Genomic DNA, 16,262 nt, shown 5'->3' on the forward strand with positions numbered 1-16,262 from the left:
CCTCTAGGCATTCCTCTGTCTATGCTAGGTGAGTGCTACCGGCAGGGTAGCGTTCTTATACCTTACAGCTTCGGCTGCTGTCCGTATCCTTACCTCTTAGGGGAGCGGACATAGGCAGGTGACTGAGGCACATGGTCTGGCTGGGCCTTGTGATTCGACTCGTAGGTGGACGTTGCCGCTAGGGTAACGTTCCTTATACTGCGTCTGGCAGTTGTTCGTATCCTCGCACACTAGGGGAGCGAACAGAGGTAGGAGCTTTGTGCGGCTTACGCTGCTGTTCGTCTCTTTTGCACCACTAGAAGAGCGGACCTAGGCAGGTGCCATATCTAGTGGTTCGTGTCCTCGCACACTAGTGGAGCGAACGCAGGTAGGAGCTTTGTGCGGCTTACGCTGCTGTTCGTCTCTTTTGCACCACTAGAAGAGCGGACCTAGGTAGATGCCATTTCGCACACATCGCCTTTATCTCTGTGATTATTAACAGAGATCATTCCACACACCCTCCAAGTAAGGGAGGAATTGCTTTACTTATTATATCCTTCTGTGAGTTAACAGAGGTATTGCACTCTGCCATAGTCTGCAGCAGAGTCTTTGCACGGTGGACCCTGACTGTCTGATACTCCTTTAAGTTATTATCAGACAGCCCCCCGTAACATTAGGACTGAGCCAAGGGTCTGGCAGTTATGGCAGAATATCAGCAGTTACACCGTTACATACAAGTACTTGAGTCACGGCTCAAGAGTATAGAGGATAAACCTCAGACCATGGTGACATCTGCACATGATCCTCGACTTGCTCTGCCAAACAGATATTCTGGCGATGCCAGATCATGTTGTGGTTTCATTAGTCAGTGTCAGATACACCTAGAGGTCAACTCTTCTCGCTTCTCTACGGAGAGGTCCAGAGTAGGCTTTATCATCTCCTTACTTCAGGACAAAGCCTTAGAATGGGCGACTCCCCTATGGGAGCGCTCTGATGTGGTTACTCTGAGACATCAAGACTTTCTTGATGCTCTTAAGGCGGTATTCATGGGTCCGCAGGTTACCCATGATGCGGCCCTGAGACTGTTAGATCTATCTCAGGGTTCGTTATCCACTAGTTCTTATGCCATTGCTTTTAGAACTCTGGTGGCAGAACTAGATTGGCCAGAGAAGGTGTTGATTCCTATCTTCTGGAGAGGGTTGGCAGGCTATGTCAAGGATGCTCTTGCTACTCGTGAGGTCCCTGCTTCTCTGGAGGACTTGATCACAGTAGCAACGAGGATCGATGTACGCCATAAGGAACGTAGATTCGAGGTCTCTTCCTCACGCCCTAAGCCTCGGGCTATTCCAGTTGTTGAGGGTCCACTACCATCTTCCTCAGCATCTGAAACATCTCCCACTTCTATGGAGTTAGGTCATACGTCCTCCAGACTACGCAAGTCTGGTCCTCCTATATGTTACGTATGTCGTCAGGCTGGGCACTATGCCAACAAGTGTCCTAGTCGTCAGGGAAACTCCCTGGCCTAGTAACCATTAGAGGGGGGTTACTAGAGACGTCTTCTGCACCCTCTAAGTGTTGTATCCCAGGTCAGCTCTCGTTATCTGAGAATACATGGCCTATTATGGCTTTTGTGGATTCCGGAGCTGACGGGACTTTTGTGTCCTCAGGATTTGTAAAGGGACACAATATTCCCTCTATCATGTTAGAGGCGCCTATTCCTGTCCGTGTTGTTAATGGAACTATGTTGTCTGACTCCATTACATTGAGGACAGTTCCCTTGCGCCTTTCCCTGTCTCAGGGTCACATAGAGGAGATTTCTTTTCTTGTTTTGCCTGAGGGTATAGACGACGTCCTTCTGGGTCTTCCATGGCTTCGGACTCATGCTCCTCACATTGACTGGGAGTCTGACAGCATTATTAGTTGGGGTTCGAAATGTCAGTCCCGATGTCTTCCCTTACCACCTAAGGTCATTGCGGTTGCATCTACTGATCTCTCTCCCATACCTACACCCTATCTGGATTTCGCTGACGTGTTCTCCAAACAGGGTGCTGAGGTTCTTCCACCCCATAGGCCGTATGACTGTGCCATAGACCTTATCCCAGGTTCGGTTCCACCTAAAGGCAGGGTTTACCCCCTGTCGATACCTGAGTCGGAGGCCATGTCGACCTATATAAGAGAGAGTTTAGAGAAGGGGTTCATTCGTAAGTCTGTCTCTCCCGCGGGAGCTGGGTTTTTCTTTGTTCGGAAGAAAGAGGGTGATTTGCGTCCCTGCATAGATTACAGGGGTCTCAACGCAATCACAATAAAGAACAAATACCCATTACCTTTAATTTCGGAGCTCTTTGACAGACTGAGAGGAGCTCAAGTTTTTACGAAGTTGGATCTGCGGGGTGCGTATAACTTGGTACGAATTCGAAAGGGTGACGAATGGAAGACCGCTTTTAACACCCGAGACGGTCACTATGAATACCTCGTCATGCCTTTTGGGTTATGTAATGCACCCGCAGTATTTCAGGACTTCGTAAACGATGTGTTCAGGGATTTACTGTTATCCTCAGTAGTGGTGTATCTGGACGACATCCTGATTTTTTCTCCTGATCTGGAGACTCATCGTCAGGATGTCGTTCGTGTCCTTTCCCGTTTAAGGGAGCACTCATTGTTTGCTAAACTCGAGAAATGTGTATTCGAGCAGTCCTCATTGCCTTTTTTGGGTTACATTATCTCACAAGAGGGCCTGGCTATGGATCCTGCAAAGCTCTCTGCTGTCCTGCAATGGTCCGAACCTCATTCCTTGAAGGCGGTGCAACGCTTCTTAGGATTCATAAATTATTACAGGCAGTTCATACCCCATTTTTCTACTTTGGTGGCCCCTTTGGTGGCCTTGACTAAGAAAGGTGCTAATCCCAAAGCCTGGTCTACTGAGACATCTCAGGCTTTTGAGGCAGTAAAAAGACACTTTTCAACTGCCCCCGTTCTTCAAAGACCCGATGAGAGTAAGCCCTTCCTCTTAGAGGTTGATGCCTCTTCAGTGGGTGCTGGTGCGGTCTTGTATCAAAAGAACAGTGCAGGTAGAAAAAGGCCGTGTTTCTGCTTTGCTAAAACCTTTTCACCGGCAGAGAGAAACTATACCATTGGGGATAGGGAACTGCTCGCCTTGAGATTAGCCTTGGAGGAGTGGCGTCACTTGCTGGAAGGAGCGAAACATCCTTTCCAGGTCTATACAGACCATAAGAATCTGACGTACTTACAAACCGCTCAGCGTCTGAATCCTCGCCAAGCCCGCTGGTCCTTGTTTTTCTCCCGCTTTCACTTCTCCATCAACTATCTGTCTGGGAGTAAGAATAACAAGGCAGACGCCCTGTCTCGCTCTATGCTTTCTACCCAGGAAGAGATTGACGAACCTCGTCTTATCCTTCCCTCCAGGGTTTTTCATACGCTCTCCCCTGTGACGTTAGACCAAATCCCACCGGGCAAGACCTTTGTTCCGCCTGATCGACAGAATGATATACTGTCATGGGCCCACACCTCAAAGGTGGGTGGGCATTTTGGTATTAGGCGGACACGAGAGTTACTGGAGAGGTGGTATTGGTGGCCACACTTAGCCAGCCACGTCAAGAGATATGTCGGTTCTTGCTACTCGTGTGCTCGCAACCGTCCATTACGGCAGAGACCGGCTGGGCTCTTGCATCCTTTACCAGTGCCAGATAGACCATGGGAGGTGGTAGGCATGGACTTTGTGGGTGATCTTCCATGTTCACAGGGACATAGATTTGTGTGGGTCATTACGGACCATTTCTCCCGGATGGTTCATCTCGTACCGTTATCGAGAATCCCATCTTCCAGGGTACTAGCCAAACTATTCCTCAAGCATGTCTTTAGGCTTCACGGGATGCCAGATCGTATCATTTGTGATAGAGGCCCGCAATTTGCTTCCCGTTTCTGGCGAGATCTTTGTAGCCTTCTGCAAATTGAGTTGAATCTATCTTCGGCATACCATCCGGAGACCAATGGTTTGGTTGACCGTACCAATCAATCCATGATTATATACCTTCGACACTTTGTTGCTGAGAACCACGATAACTGGTCCTCCCTCCTACCCTGGGCAGAATTTGCCCTTAACAATTCGCTGGCTGAGGCCACTGGGCAGACACCGTTCGTACTCAATAATGGGCAACACCCTAGGGTACCGGAACCGTTTCCCGCTGCTGCACCTCCTCCTCTTGTGGCCGACTGGGCAACTAATGCCAGAGAGGTTTGGGATCGGACTCAAGAGTCAATCCAAGCAGCTAAGGACCGTATGAAGACGGTGTCCGATCGGTTTCGTCACCCGGCTCCTGTCTTTTCTCCAGGGGACTTTGTGTGGCTCTCTGCAAAAAACGTGAAACTTAGAGTGAGCTCTGTCAAATTTGCTCCTCACTTCCTGGGTCCTTATGAGGTTCTTCGACAGGTAAATCCTGTAGTCTACCAATTGAAGTTACCCGTCCATCTTAGGATCCATGACAAATTCCATGTTTCACTGCTAAAGCCGGCAATTTTACCTCACGCTCGTGAAGTGCACTCTCCTGCTTCTGATTCTTCTCGCTCTAGCTATGAGGTACGAGCCATAGTTGGTTCTAAGATGGTTAGAGGGCGCAGGTTCTTCTTGATAGATTGGGAGGGCTACGGCCCGGAACATCGCTCTTGGGAGCCTGAGGAGGCTGTCCATGCTCCCGACTTAGTTGCCGATTACCTGCGTCGCCGGGAGGGGGGCCCTTGAGGGGGAGGTACTGTTACGGTTGCTGCGAGCACTGGAGACTATGTCCAGATTTCTTGCTACTGCACATGTGCGAGCGCTGGAGACTAAGTCCAGATTTCTTGCTACTGCACATGTGCGAGCGCTGGAGACTAAGTCCAGATTTCTTGCTACTGCACATGTGCGAGCGCTGGAGACTAAGTCCTATCTTGGAGCCATTGCACATGTGCGGGTGACATCATCGCTGACACGAGGTCACATGTCTCTGACACCTTCTATGCCGATTGGTCGCTGGTCATGTGCTTGTGACGCCTTGCTCGGTGATAGGCCAGCATGATGTCACTCTTGTCGTTCTGGCAGCGGATTGGCTCTGGTGTCCTCCATCTTGGATGAGGCACAGAGTCTATATAAGACCCTGACACACGCCGCATGGCGCTCAGTCCTCTTGGTTCATGCATGAGGGTAGACGCCCTGTGCACGTTCCTCTAGGCATTCCTCTGTCTATGCTAGGTGAGCGCTACCAGCAGGGTAGCGTTCTTATACCTTACAGCTTCGGCTGCTGTCCGTATCCTTACCTCTTAGGGGAGCGGACATAGGCAGGTGCCTGAGGCACATGGTCTGGCTGGGCCTTGTGATTCGACTCGTAGGTGGACGTTGCCGCTAGGGTAACGTTCCTTATACTGCGTCTGGCAGTTGTTCGTATCCTCGCACACTAGGGGAGCGAACAGAGGTAGGAGCTTTGTGCGGCTTACGCTGCTGTTCGTCTCTTTTGCACCACTAGAAGAGCGGACCTAGGCAGGTGCCATATCTAGTGGTTCGTGTCCTCGCACACTAGTGGAGCGAACGCAGGTAGGAGCTTTGTGCGGCTTACGCTGCTGTTCGTCTCTTTTGCACCACTAGAAGAGCGGACCTAGGTAGGTGCCATTTCGCACACATCGCCTTTATCTCTGTGATTATTAACAGAGATCATTCCACACACCCTCCAAGTAAGGGAGGAATTGCTTTACTTATTATATCCTTCTGTGAGTTAACAGAGGTATTGCACTCTGCCATAGTCTGCAGCAGAGTCTTTGCACGGTGGACCCTGACTGTCTGATACTCCTTTAAGTTATTATCAGACAGCCCCCCGTAACAAGTCCTTTGTTGTGCAGTGCCCCATTTATCTATTGAGTAGATAGTATACAGTCTTTCTTCAATACAAGAAAATGACCCTCATATAATAAGAACTATATAATTGTAGAATTATTAGTCAAAAATATATTTAAGAGAAGTGGAAAAAGCCAGCAACCATCTCAGAAAAACTTTGAAGCTTTCTTGTGATAAATCCATAAAAAACATACAGTGGATAAAAATCTCAGCGTGTTGACAAGGGTCTACGCGTTTCAGAGCTAACATGGAACTGGCCCTTAATCATGACCCATGGCCACATTGACCCCCATGGTACCCAACAAGAGTTAATACCATATTTTAAAGCAATCAGAAGTCTAATGATTCTTTTTTTCCATCCCTTAGGTAACTCGATAGCTGTGTGAGTAAATAGAAGAAATAGAAAGACAGAGATTTACTATGGGAAAGACTAATGAAGAAATCTCCAAACATTCTATAATGCAAGCCTTTGTAGAGAAAAAGTCTAAAAGAACTTGAGCCAACTGTTATGTACAAAAATAATGAGAGCACAATCCCTCCCGAAATTCTGGACTGCGCTGCGAATGTTAGAGCTGCTGGGAGCATGACTACAGTAGCTCAGTGTGGAAACAAGAAGTGATACCCTTATGTTATTTCAGACACACTTTACAGTAAGAAGAAGCTTGACCAACCACATTTTATAATCCCAGTATCTCTGATAAGACTGAATACGCTAATCAGGCCTTTTTTCAGTATGCCATAATTTGTAGGTTTATTTATTTGTAGTATTTGCCTCCATAATTGGGTCCTTTTAAAAGTTTCAGCATTTTTGAATAAAACAAGTTATCATTTTTATGCACCACAAAACTTAAATTGTAGCAATACAGGCTTTCTAAAATTTACATAGATATATACGTGTTAAAACAGCTCACAATATAACTGTTCCTAGTAAACTGTAATAAATGCATATTAAAAACCCAGAAAAAAAATGTTTTCAATTTGTGACCTGACCCATATGCATTTCTCTGTTTGGTATTTTTTCTTTGACTATTTTTTTTATATTTGTGACTAGTATTTGGTTAAGAGTGGACTGTGCTTAGAATAGTATTTTATACTTCTAATATGAGGACTTTTCAAGCATATGGGTGATTGTGTCTATGTTTAAGATGCTGTAAAGTATTTTTTTTCAAGTCTTACACAAGAAGTGACTATTTTATTGTTTTATTGATGTCTGCACTTTAGATTTGTTATTTTAATTGTATGTCTTTTGATTTATTATTATGCTTTGAACTCATAAAGCCTTAAAAAAATAATGATTTTGCTTGTGTCAGACGTGGAAATTTAGAGATGAAGTATGAATTTGAGAATAGTCTATTTTTTAAAAAGATGAAAATGATGACTTATAAGTCTGACTGATATAACAAAGAAATAATGATGTGTAATATTCATAAAAGATTTATAGACTAGTTTTGAAAATCTAATCTGTTAATATAAGAATAGTCAATGTATTTTCTGGAAATTACTAATTTAGGCTAAATCACACTGAGCGGATTTGGTTTGCAATTTTAACATTTTTTTTATATGGTCAAAATCAGAACTTGATCACAAACACAAAATACTTGCAATGGAAACATTTATGCTCATTAATGTATGTACCGCTGATTTTGGCTTAAAAATTCGTGCAAAATACAGATGAAATTGGTACTTTGTGAAAATCTCTAATATTTAATTCCATTCAAGTTATGAATTTACTGATGAGATTGCAATTGTGTAACAAAAGTATCCCACTTCTCCCACATTAATTTACATTTAAGGTAGCAGAATTTTTTCTATGGAAATTTGTGAGAGTAAAATTCAGTTTTGTTCATTTGCATAGGTCTGTTGCAGAATTTTTTGCAAAAAAAATCTACAATGTACAAGCTTATCTTATAGGGAATGTGTTATCAGAAAATTAATTATTAAGTATAACAGCCAATTATGTCAAGTGTATTTTTTTATATTTGTAATTTTTTTTCATCTCACAGTCTTTTTTTTAAATAAAAATTAGAAATACTGAAACTTTTTTAAACTTCTACTTCTTGTTTTAAGAAACTCACATGTGGATTAGTAGCAGTAGACTTAAGGCCCAGTCACACTAAACAACTTACCAACGATCCCAACAACGATACAACCTGATAGGGATTGCTGGTAAGTTGCTAGGAGGTCGCTGGTGAGATGTCACACTAAGCGACACTCCAGCGATCCCACCAGCAACCTGACCTGGCAGGGATTGCTGGAGCGTCGTGGAAGCATGCTGCGCTTGGTAACTAAGGTAAATATCGGGTAACCAACCCGATATTTACCTTGGTTACCAGCGCACACCGCTTAGCGCTGGCTCCCTGCACACCTAGCCACAGTACACATCGGGTTAATTACCCGATGTGTACTGCAGCTACATGTGCAGAGAGCAGGGAGCCGCGCACACTGCTTAGCGCTGGCTCCCTGCTCTCCTAGCTACAGTACACATGGGGTTAATTACCCGATGTGTACTGCAGCTACATGTGCAGAGAGCAGGCAGCCGCGCACACTGCTTAGCGCTGGCTTCCCGCTCTCCTAGCCACAGTACACATCGGGTTAATTACTCGATGTGTACTGTGGCTAGGAGTGCAGAGAGCAGGGAGCCGGCACTGACAGCTGAGAGCGGCGGACGCTGGTAAAGAATGTAAATATCGGGTAACGAAGGAAAGGGCTTCTTGGTTACCCGATATTTACATTGGTTACCAGCGTCCGCAGAAGCCGGCTCCTGCTCACTGCACATTTAGTTGTTGCTCTGTCACTGTCACACACAGCGATGTGTGCTTCACAGCGGGGGAGCAACAACTAAAAAATGGCCCAGGACATTCAGCAACAACCAACAACCTCACAGCAGGGGCCAGGTTGTTGCTGGATGTCACACTAAGCAACATCGCTAGCAAGTTGTGCATCAGCAGCGATGTTGCTAGCGATGTTGCTTAGTGTGACGGTACCTTTAGTCAGGCGCTATCTTTTGTATTGAAGCATCTAATAAATGTCTGCAAAGGTTACTGTGCAGTGGGGTTAGCTGTGATATCTCCAAATGTGAATGGTGGATCCTATCTTGTCAGCTACAATGAAGGAAATCATTAACAAGTTCCCCTTGTGTAGTTTTAGGCTGATCTCTCACCTTCCTCATGATCCTTGATACCCCACAAGGTTACATTTTGAGAGGTGAGAGGCATAGTGCCCCAGATAGTTGTCGATTGACAGTCATTTTGTATTTCTTCCATTTTCTTACTATTGCACCAACAGTTGTCTCCTTCTCACCCAGCATCTTACTTATGGTTTTGTACCCCATTCCAGCCTGTTGCAGGTCTATGATCTTGTCCCTGACATCCTTAGAAAGCTCCCTGGTCTTGTCCATGTTGTAGAGGTTACAGTCTGACTGATTAATTGAGTCTGTGGACAGGAATCTTTTATACAGGTGACAATTTAAGACACCTGCCTTTAATGCAGGTACCGAGTTGATTGGGAGCATCTAACTGGTCTGTAGGAGCCAGAACTCTTAATGGTTGGTAGGGGATCAAATAATTGTTTCTCTCTGCAAAATGAAAATAAATATAATTTATACAATGTGATTTTCTGGATTTTATTTTGGATATTCTATCTCTCACTGTTAAAATTAACCTACCCTAAATATTATAGACAGTTCATGTCTTTGTCAGTGGGCAAACTTACAAAATTAGGAAGGGATCAAATACTTATTTCTTTCACTGTATATGCAGAATCAACTGTCATTATCATCCTGCCTCCGATCATAATGAGAATTCTGGAATCCCCTCCTGAAACAACATATAGTATGAATCTTATGTATCCATAAAATACAGTGTGAAAATTGTAAGATTATTCATTTTGGTTTTAACCTGAAAACCTGAAAACAATGATAATATTTAAAAAAAAAAATAATACATGTAAATCTGTGGGTCCATGATGAGTTTTTAGTGAGTTTTTGCATCAATAACGCAGCATCTTTCATACAGTTCCAGCACAGAGGATGGGATTTATAGAAATCTCCTGCCCTGTGTGCTTCTTCTTACTCAGTGTAATCTGACCTGTGGTGCGTGTTTCATATCCGCAACATGTCAATTTCTCTTGCGGGTTCACTGAGTTTTATGTGCAGATTTTCCCCATAGACTTAAATTAGATGTGGAAAATTCGCAGATACAAAAAGAATATGCATTTTTAGTGAATTTTGGCTGCGGAAATGGAACAAAAACAAATATAAATCAGCACTTAAGTATATCAATAATGTTTTGTCAAAGCCAAATACCAGGAAGTATCCAAACCAAGGTAGATTTATTTATAGCAAACGTAGACAAAAAACGCAGTGTCAAAAATGGAAACCCCCCACTCATAAATTAAAAACATGTAAAAAAGCGCAAGCAATTATACAACATTAAAAACTGATGAAAAGCTCATCATGGAAATGTAGCCTAAAACATAATTTAAAAAATAGGTCATTTACTCATGACACTTTTTTTTAACAGATTTTCAGGACGCCATGAAATAAGGAGTTTGGCAGGATTTTCACATAATGGTCACTATTATTTACTTTTCTTATTTTTTCTTTCTCATTTTTCATTTATTTCATGAATGAAGACAATAGTAACACTACCAGAACAAACTGATCCATCTTTAGGTTAAACCAGACATAAACCACAATGCTCAACTTCTTCCTTAGTGGGAGGGAGATCTGCTAATATTTTAAGAATTTTTTATAATAATTTTTTTGTATTTCCATTGAAATAGAAATTGATATTAGGGTTTATTTTCGCAAGGCGAGTTGTAGTTTTCCATGGCACCGATCATTTAACAATAAAATGCCCTTAAATATCTAATTATATTTCAGTTCATTAAAAACACCCTACCCATACATTTGAAGCCAAACGTTTATATACATTATCTAAAAAGACACATGAATACTTTTCTCACTATCCGACAAAAAATCTGAAAACTTTTCCTGTTTTAGGTCAATTAGAATTACAAAATTATTTATATTTGCCAAATGCCAGAATAATGATGGAGAGAGAATGTTTTAAGGCATTTTTATTACTTTCTGCAAAGTCAAAACTTTAAATACACTAATGCGGGCTTTACACGAGACGATATATTGTGCGATATGTCGTCGGGGTCACGGTTTTCATGACGCACATCCGGCATAGCATGACGTCGTCTCGTGTGACACCTCCGAGCGACGCAGTATTGCTCACACATCGTGAGTCGTGTACTCGTCGTTAACTTTCATAATATCGTTTATTTTCATGAGTGCAGGTTGTTCATCGTTTCCGTGGCATCACACGTTGCTCCGTGTGACACCACGGGAACGATGAACACAGCGTACCTGCATCCCACGGCACCCGCCGACTTAATAGAAGGAAGGAGGTGGGCGGTATGTTTACATCCCGCTCATCTCCGCCCCTCCGCTTCTATTGGCCGGCTGCTGTGTGACGTCGCTGTGACGCCGAACGTACCTCCTACTTCAGGAAGTGGACGTTCGTCGCCCACAGCGAGGTCGTCCGGAAGGTAAGTGCGTGTGACAAGGGTTAAACGAGTTTGTGCACCACGGGCAGCGATTTGCCAGTGACGCAAAAACGACGGGAGCGGGTACGATCGCTCGTGCTATCGCACAATAGATCGACTCGTGTAAAGGAGGCTTAAGAGTACAATGCCTTTAAACAATATTGGACAGCCCCTATGATGATGCCATGTTTTTGGAAACATTTGATAGGTTTATTAGCAAGATATGAGTCAATGAGAGACAAACTTGTGGATGTATTTTAATGCACACCTGAAATACACTTCTTCTTTGTGTAGCATCATGGGAAGGTCAAAAGAAATGAGCCAAGATCTCAGGAAGAGAATTGTGGACTTTCACAAGTCTGGTTTATTCTTAGGTGCAATTTCCAGATACCCGAAGGTGCCTCATTCAGCTGTACAAACAATTATATGCAAGCACAAACAAGGTGGGAATGTCCAGCCATCATACCACTCCGGAAGGAGATGGGTTCTGTATATCTGACATGAACATGCTTTGGTCAGACATGTGCATATCAGCCCAAGAGCAAAAGCAAAAAGTCTTGTGAAGATGCTGGAAGAGGCTGGTAAAACTGTGTCATTATCCACAGTGAAACGAGTAATGTATCAACATGGGCTGAAAGGCAATTCTGCCAGGAAGAAGCAATTACACCAAAAGAAACATAAAAAACAGAATAATGTTTGCAAATTCACACAGGAACAAAGATCTTAATTTTTGGGGACATGTTCTGTGGTCTGACAAATCTAGAATCAAACTGTTTGGCCATAATGATCATCATTACGCTTGGAGGAAATAGGGAAAAGCTTTGAAACCTAAGAACACCATCCCAACTGTGAAATACAGGAGTGACAGCATCATGTTGTGGGGTTCTTTTGCTACAGGAGGGACTGGGGCACTTCACAAAGTAGATAACATCATGAGGAAAGAAGATTATATGGCAATACTGAAGCAACATCTCAAGACATCAGCCTAGACAATGACCTGAAGCATACTTCCAAACAGGTTACAAAGTGTTTTAAGGATAACAAAGTCAATGTTTTGGAGTAGCCATCACAAAGCCCTGATCTCAGTCTAATTGAAAATTTATGGGCAAAGCTGAAATGGCAGGTGCGAGCAAGGTGACCTACAAAAATGGTTCAATTGCACCAGTTCTGTCAGGAGGAATAGGCCAAAATTCCTACTAAGTATTGTGAGAAGCTTGTGGAAGGATATCCAAAATGTTTGACCCAAGTCATACAGTTTTAGGGCAATGGTACCAAATACTAATGAAATGCATGGAAACTTTTGACTTTGGAAAATAATAAAAAATGCCTTAAAACATTATTTCTCTCTTATTATTCTGGGATTTGGCAAATATAAATAATTTTGATAACCCTAATTGACCTAAAACGGGAAAGGTTTATTCTGCTTTCATGTAAGATAAGGAGAAAAACATGCACATCTGTCTTTTTAGATAGTGTATGTAAACTTCTGGTTTCAACTCTAGATGAACACACACAAGCAGAGGCGTACATAGGGGGGGACTGGCAGGGTATCTGCCCCGGGCGCAACTGTCAGGGGGGCACTGTCGGGCTGCCTGATGCAACGCAATGGCAGTCTCACTGGCAGATGCGTTTGCCACCCTGTAATGGGAGCAGCCACTCTCTGAGCGCAGCTGTCACACTGTCAGCCGCAGTCATAGAAACTGCAGGGCCCAATTCCCACTGATCAATTGTCCTTGTATCTTTCAGACTCAAGGACAATTGAAGCAGTGACAGCTAGCGCTGACTTCCGGGTCAGAGAGACGGCTGTAGTGTGATCAGGTCAGCTGATCACATGTTGACACGGAAGACAGGGCCGCAGCACAGAAGTAGCAGAGAGCGCTGATGATAAGTGCTCCAGTGTGGAGCTGAAGACAGTGACACCAAAGAGGAACATTATGGGGTGAGGGGGGGAGGTACCTATGGACAAAGAAAGAGGGAACAGAGCAAGGGGAGAGGGATTAGTGGACACAGTATGAGGGGACAGAGGGTGGTTAGGGGGCAGTATCTATAGACACAGTATAGAGGAGAGAGAATGGGAAGGGGGAAGTATCTATAGACACAGTTTGGAGGAGAGAGGATGGGGAGGGGGTAGTATCTGTAGACAGTATGAGGAGACAGAGGGTGGGGAGGGGGCAGTATCTATAAACACAGTATGGAGGAGAAAGGGTGGGGAGGTGGTAGTATCTATAGACACAGTATGAGGGGACAGAGTTTGGGGAGGGGGCAGTATCTATAGACACAGTATAGAGCAGAGCGGATGCGGAGAGGGAACTATCTTTGGACACAGTATGGGGTGAGAGAGGGTGAGGGGTGATGTATTGGGAGAGAGTGAGGGGTGATGTATACAGACATGGTATGGGGAGCAAACGGGAAAGAAATTTCTGCAGTTAATTTTAATTTTTGGGATTCCTCCAAGAATTAGTACTGTTTTATTTTTTCATTGATGAAAGCATGTGAGAGCTTGTTTTTTTTTGTAGAAGTTGTGTTTTGAATGACACATTCAATTTACCATATAACTGACTGGAAAATGGGTAAAAACAATCAAATGCAGGGGAATGGGGAAAAAAGTGCAATTCCACGATTTACATATTTTTTATTTTGTTTTTATAGAGTGTACTCTGCAGAAAAAAATGACCTGTCAACATGATTCCCCAGATCAGTAGAATTGCAGTAACACCAAACTTGCATATTTTTATTCTTTTAATAGTGAAAAAAATGAATTTTGAAGGAAAAAAAAAAGTTGGTTTGTGTCTAACTTTTCTTTTGTTTCCATTGCTGGATCTGTATGTGTGAATGCTTTTTGCTTGGAGAGATGTAGTTTTTTTTGTACCATTTGGATTATTATTGTATTTTCATTTTTTCCTGTGGCACTTACTCTGAGTTAAATAAATGTATTTATTGATAGAGTCTACTAATATGGATACGGTCATACCATATGCTGTATGTGTGTTTTTACATTTCTTTAATTTATTTTTAATTGGGTAAATTCTACAGCTTTACTATTTGAATATTTTGAAAACCTTTTATACGACATGTTTTATTTTTCAGTCCTTTTAGGAAATTTGAGCTTGCAACCATTTGAGTATTATGGTATATAATTAAAATCATGGTCTAATATGAAGACTGTGAAATCCATGCAACCCAGCAGCACCTCATGAGTATGTTGTGAAGTCTGTTGAGCAACCAAACAGGTGCACCACCAAAAATTTCTTACTTGAATACTGCTGTTGGAGAATGGCAGTCATTTAAACAGCAATGATTGGAACTTTCTCTATTTGCTGCTGTTAGATGCAGGTGCTATCTGTATAGCGCTGATGGCACCTACCTTGTTTCAAATAGGTTGAACTCCTAAACCCACTTTAAAAAACCTGGTACTGATTAATGACATACATATAGGTAACTTGTCATGACTGGGTTAAGATTTTATAAGGAAGGGAACTTAAATATTAATGAAAATCAGCCTTCTGATCTATAGACTCAGCTTACTGAACTTAAGAGAAGAGAGAGAATACTGTAGAAAACTGTTGTTACACATGAATTTAAAGTTATTTATACCTTAGATTAAACAAATATTACAACTTTATATGGTAGATAGCTGTAAAAGAGTAAAAAAGTAAAATAAAAGTCATTTTTTGCAAAAAAAAAAATAAATTAAATCTACTATTTTGTGGGAATATAAGTCAGACACATCTATTCCTATAATAGATGGGTGTAGATTAATTTGTGTATACTATATAAATATACTACTGAATTTTGGCCATTATGTTAAGCACAATTAACACTATCAAATGTTTCACTGCTATCAGCGATATTTCTTGCTAACAGTTTAATTTGCCCCCTACTACTAAAGCAAATACAGAATTACCAAACTTTGGTCTGTTATACTTAGCATTGGTTGATCTACTTGTATTTTGTCATTAATCTATATTATACTAAAGTGATAATTTCTCAGTTCTGCATCCATTTTTATTAGGTTTCTATTTTCCACTATAGTTTGATACAGTATTTTGTAATGTTTCCATATGGATGTGTGTTATTTTGCAAGTTCTAATGACTGTGGTAATAGAGGTTTTTTTTAAATATGGAAGGCAACTGTAAAGGTTCATTGATTTAATTCTATATTTGAATAAAAGTACATATCACACTTTCAATAATTGCTTAATTGTGTCTATTTTAATTCAATTTAATTTTTGATAGTGATTAAATACCACACCTATGTATACTGAATTTGAGGTCCTGACATTGACTTACAATCCAGCTATGCTACCATTTAATCAAAAGGCTTAATTGGAAGCTATAACCGGAAAAATTTATTTTGTTTAAGTCAGCCTTTGTGTTATGTGTATTTTTTTTAATGTTTGCAATATTGTCTTTTCAATCACAATCTTTAGTAAAAAAAATTAGTAATCTTGCAATTTTCACATGAACCACTAGGACGTTTTTACACGTATACTTATAGTCCTTTCAAGAAGAGTTCTCAGAATTCTCAGTGGCAGTATTACAACTGGTGTAACTGGTAACACATAATCCACTATTCACAATAGATGATGTCACAAATAGAGATGAGTGAACCTGAGGTTCGGTTTTTGAACCAAACACCAAATTTAAAAATCAAGGTTCGTATTCGGTGTTCAGATGCTTTACATGAGAACAAAACTCACGCGAGCAGCACTGTGCCCAAGTACACTTAGTGCTCAGCCGTTTGCAGTGTTTGAATGGCTAGCACTGGGTGGTAACAACAGTGGGATCAGTTGTAGTGTGCAATGAAAAAAAAGTTTGAAAAAGCCCACCCACCCTTTCCTGGAAGTGATTT

General features: G+C 42.2%; 1 protein-coding gene across 3 annotated transcripts in view; it reads left to right on the top strand.

Annotated features, from left to right (window-relative positions):
• TAFA2 (TAFA chemokine like family member 2) overlaps positions 1-16,262 on the top strand; it is a 643,090-nt gene that overhangs the window by 490,417 nt on the left and 136,411 nt on the right. The window contains exon 6 of one of the 3 annotated variants that reach the window (XM_075344947.1): positions 6,224-13,448. The exons of the other annotated variants lie outside the window; for them this stretch is intronic. Coding sequence (XP_075201062.1) covers positions 6,224-6,235 — 12 coding nt within the window. The 3' untranslated portion in view covers positions 6,236-13,448. Of the gene's footprint in view, positions 1-6,223; positions 13,449-16,262 lie in introns of those variants that run through there. 3 annotated transcript variants of the gene reach the window in all.

This window comes from Anomaloglossus baeobatrachus, chromosome 4, assembly GCF_048569485.1.
Source record: "Anomaloglossus baeobatrachus isolate aAnoBae1 chromosome 4, aAnoBae1.hap1, whole genome shotgun sequence".
Lineage (NCBI taxonomy): Eukaryota > Metazoa > Chordata > Amphibia > Anura > Aromobatidae > Anomaloglossus > Anomaloglossus baeobatrachus.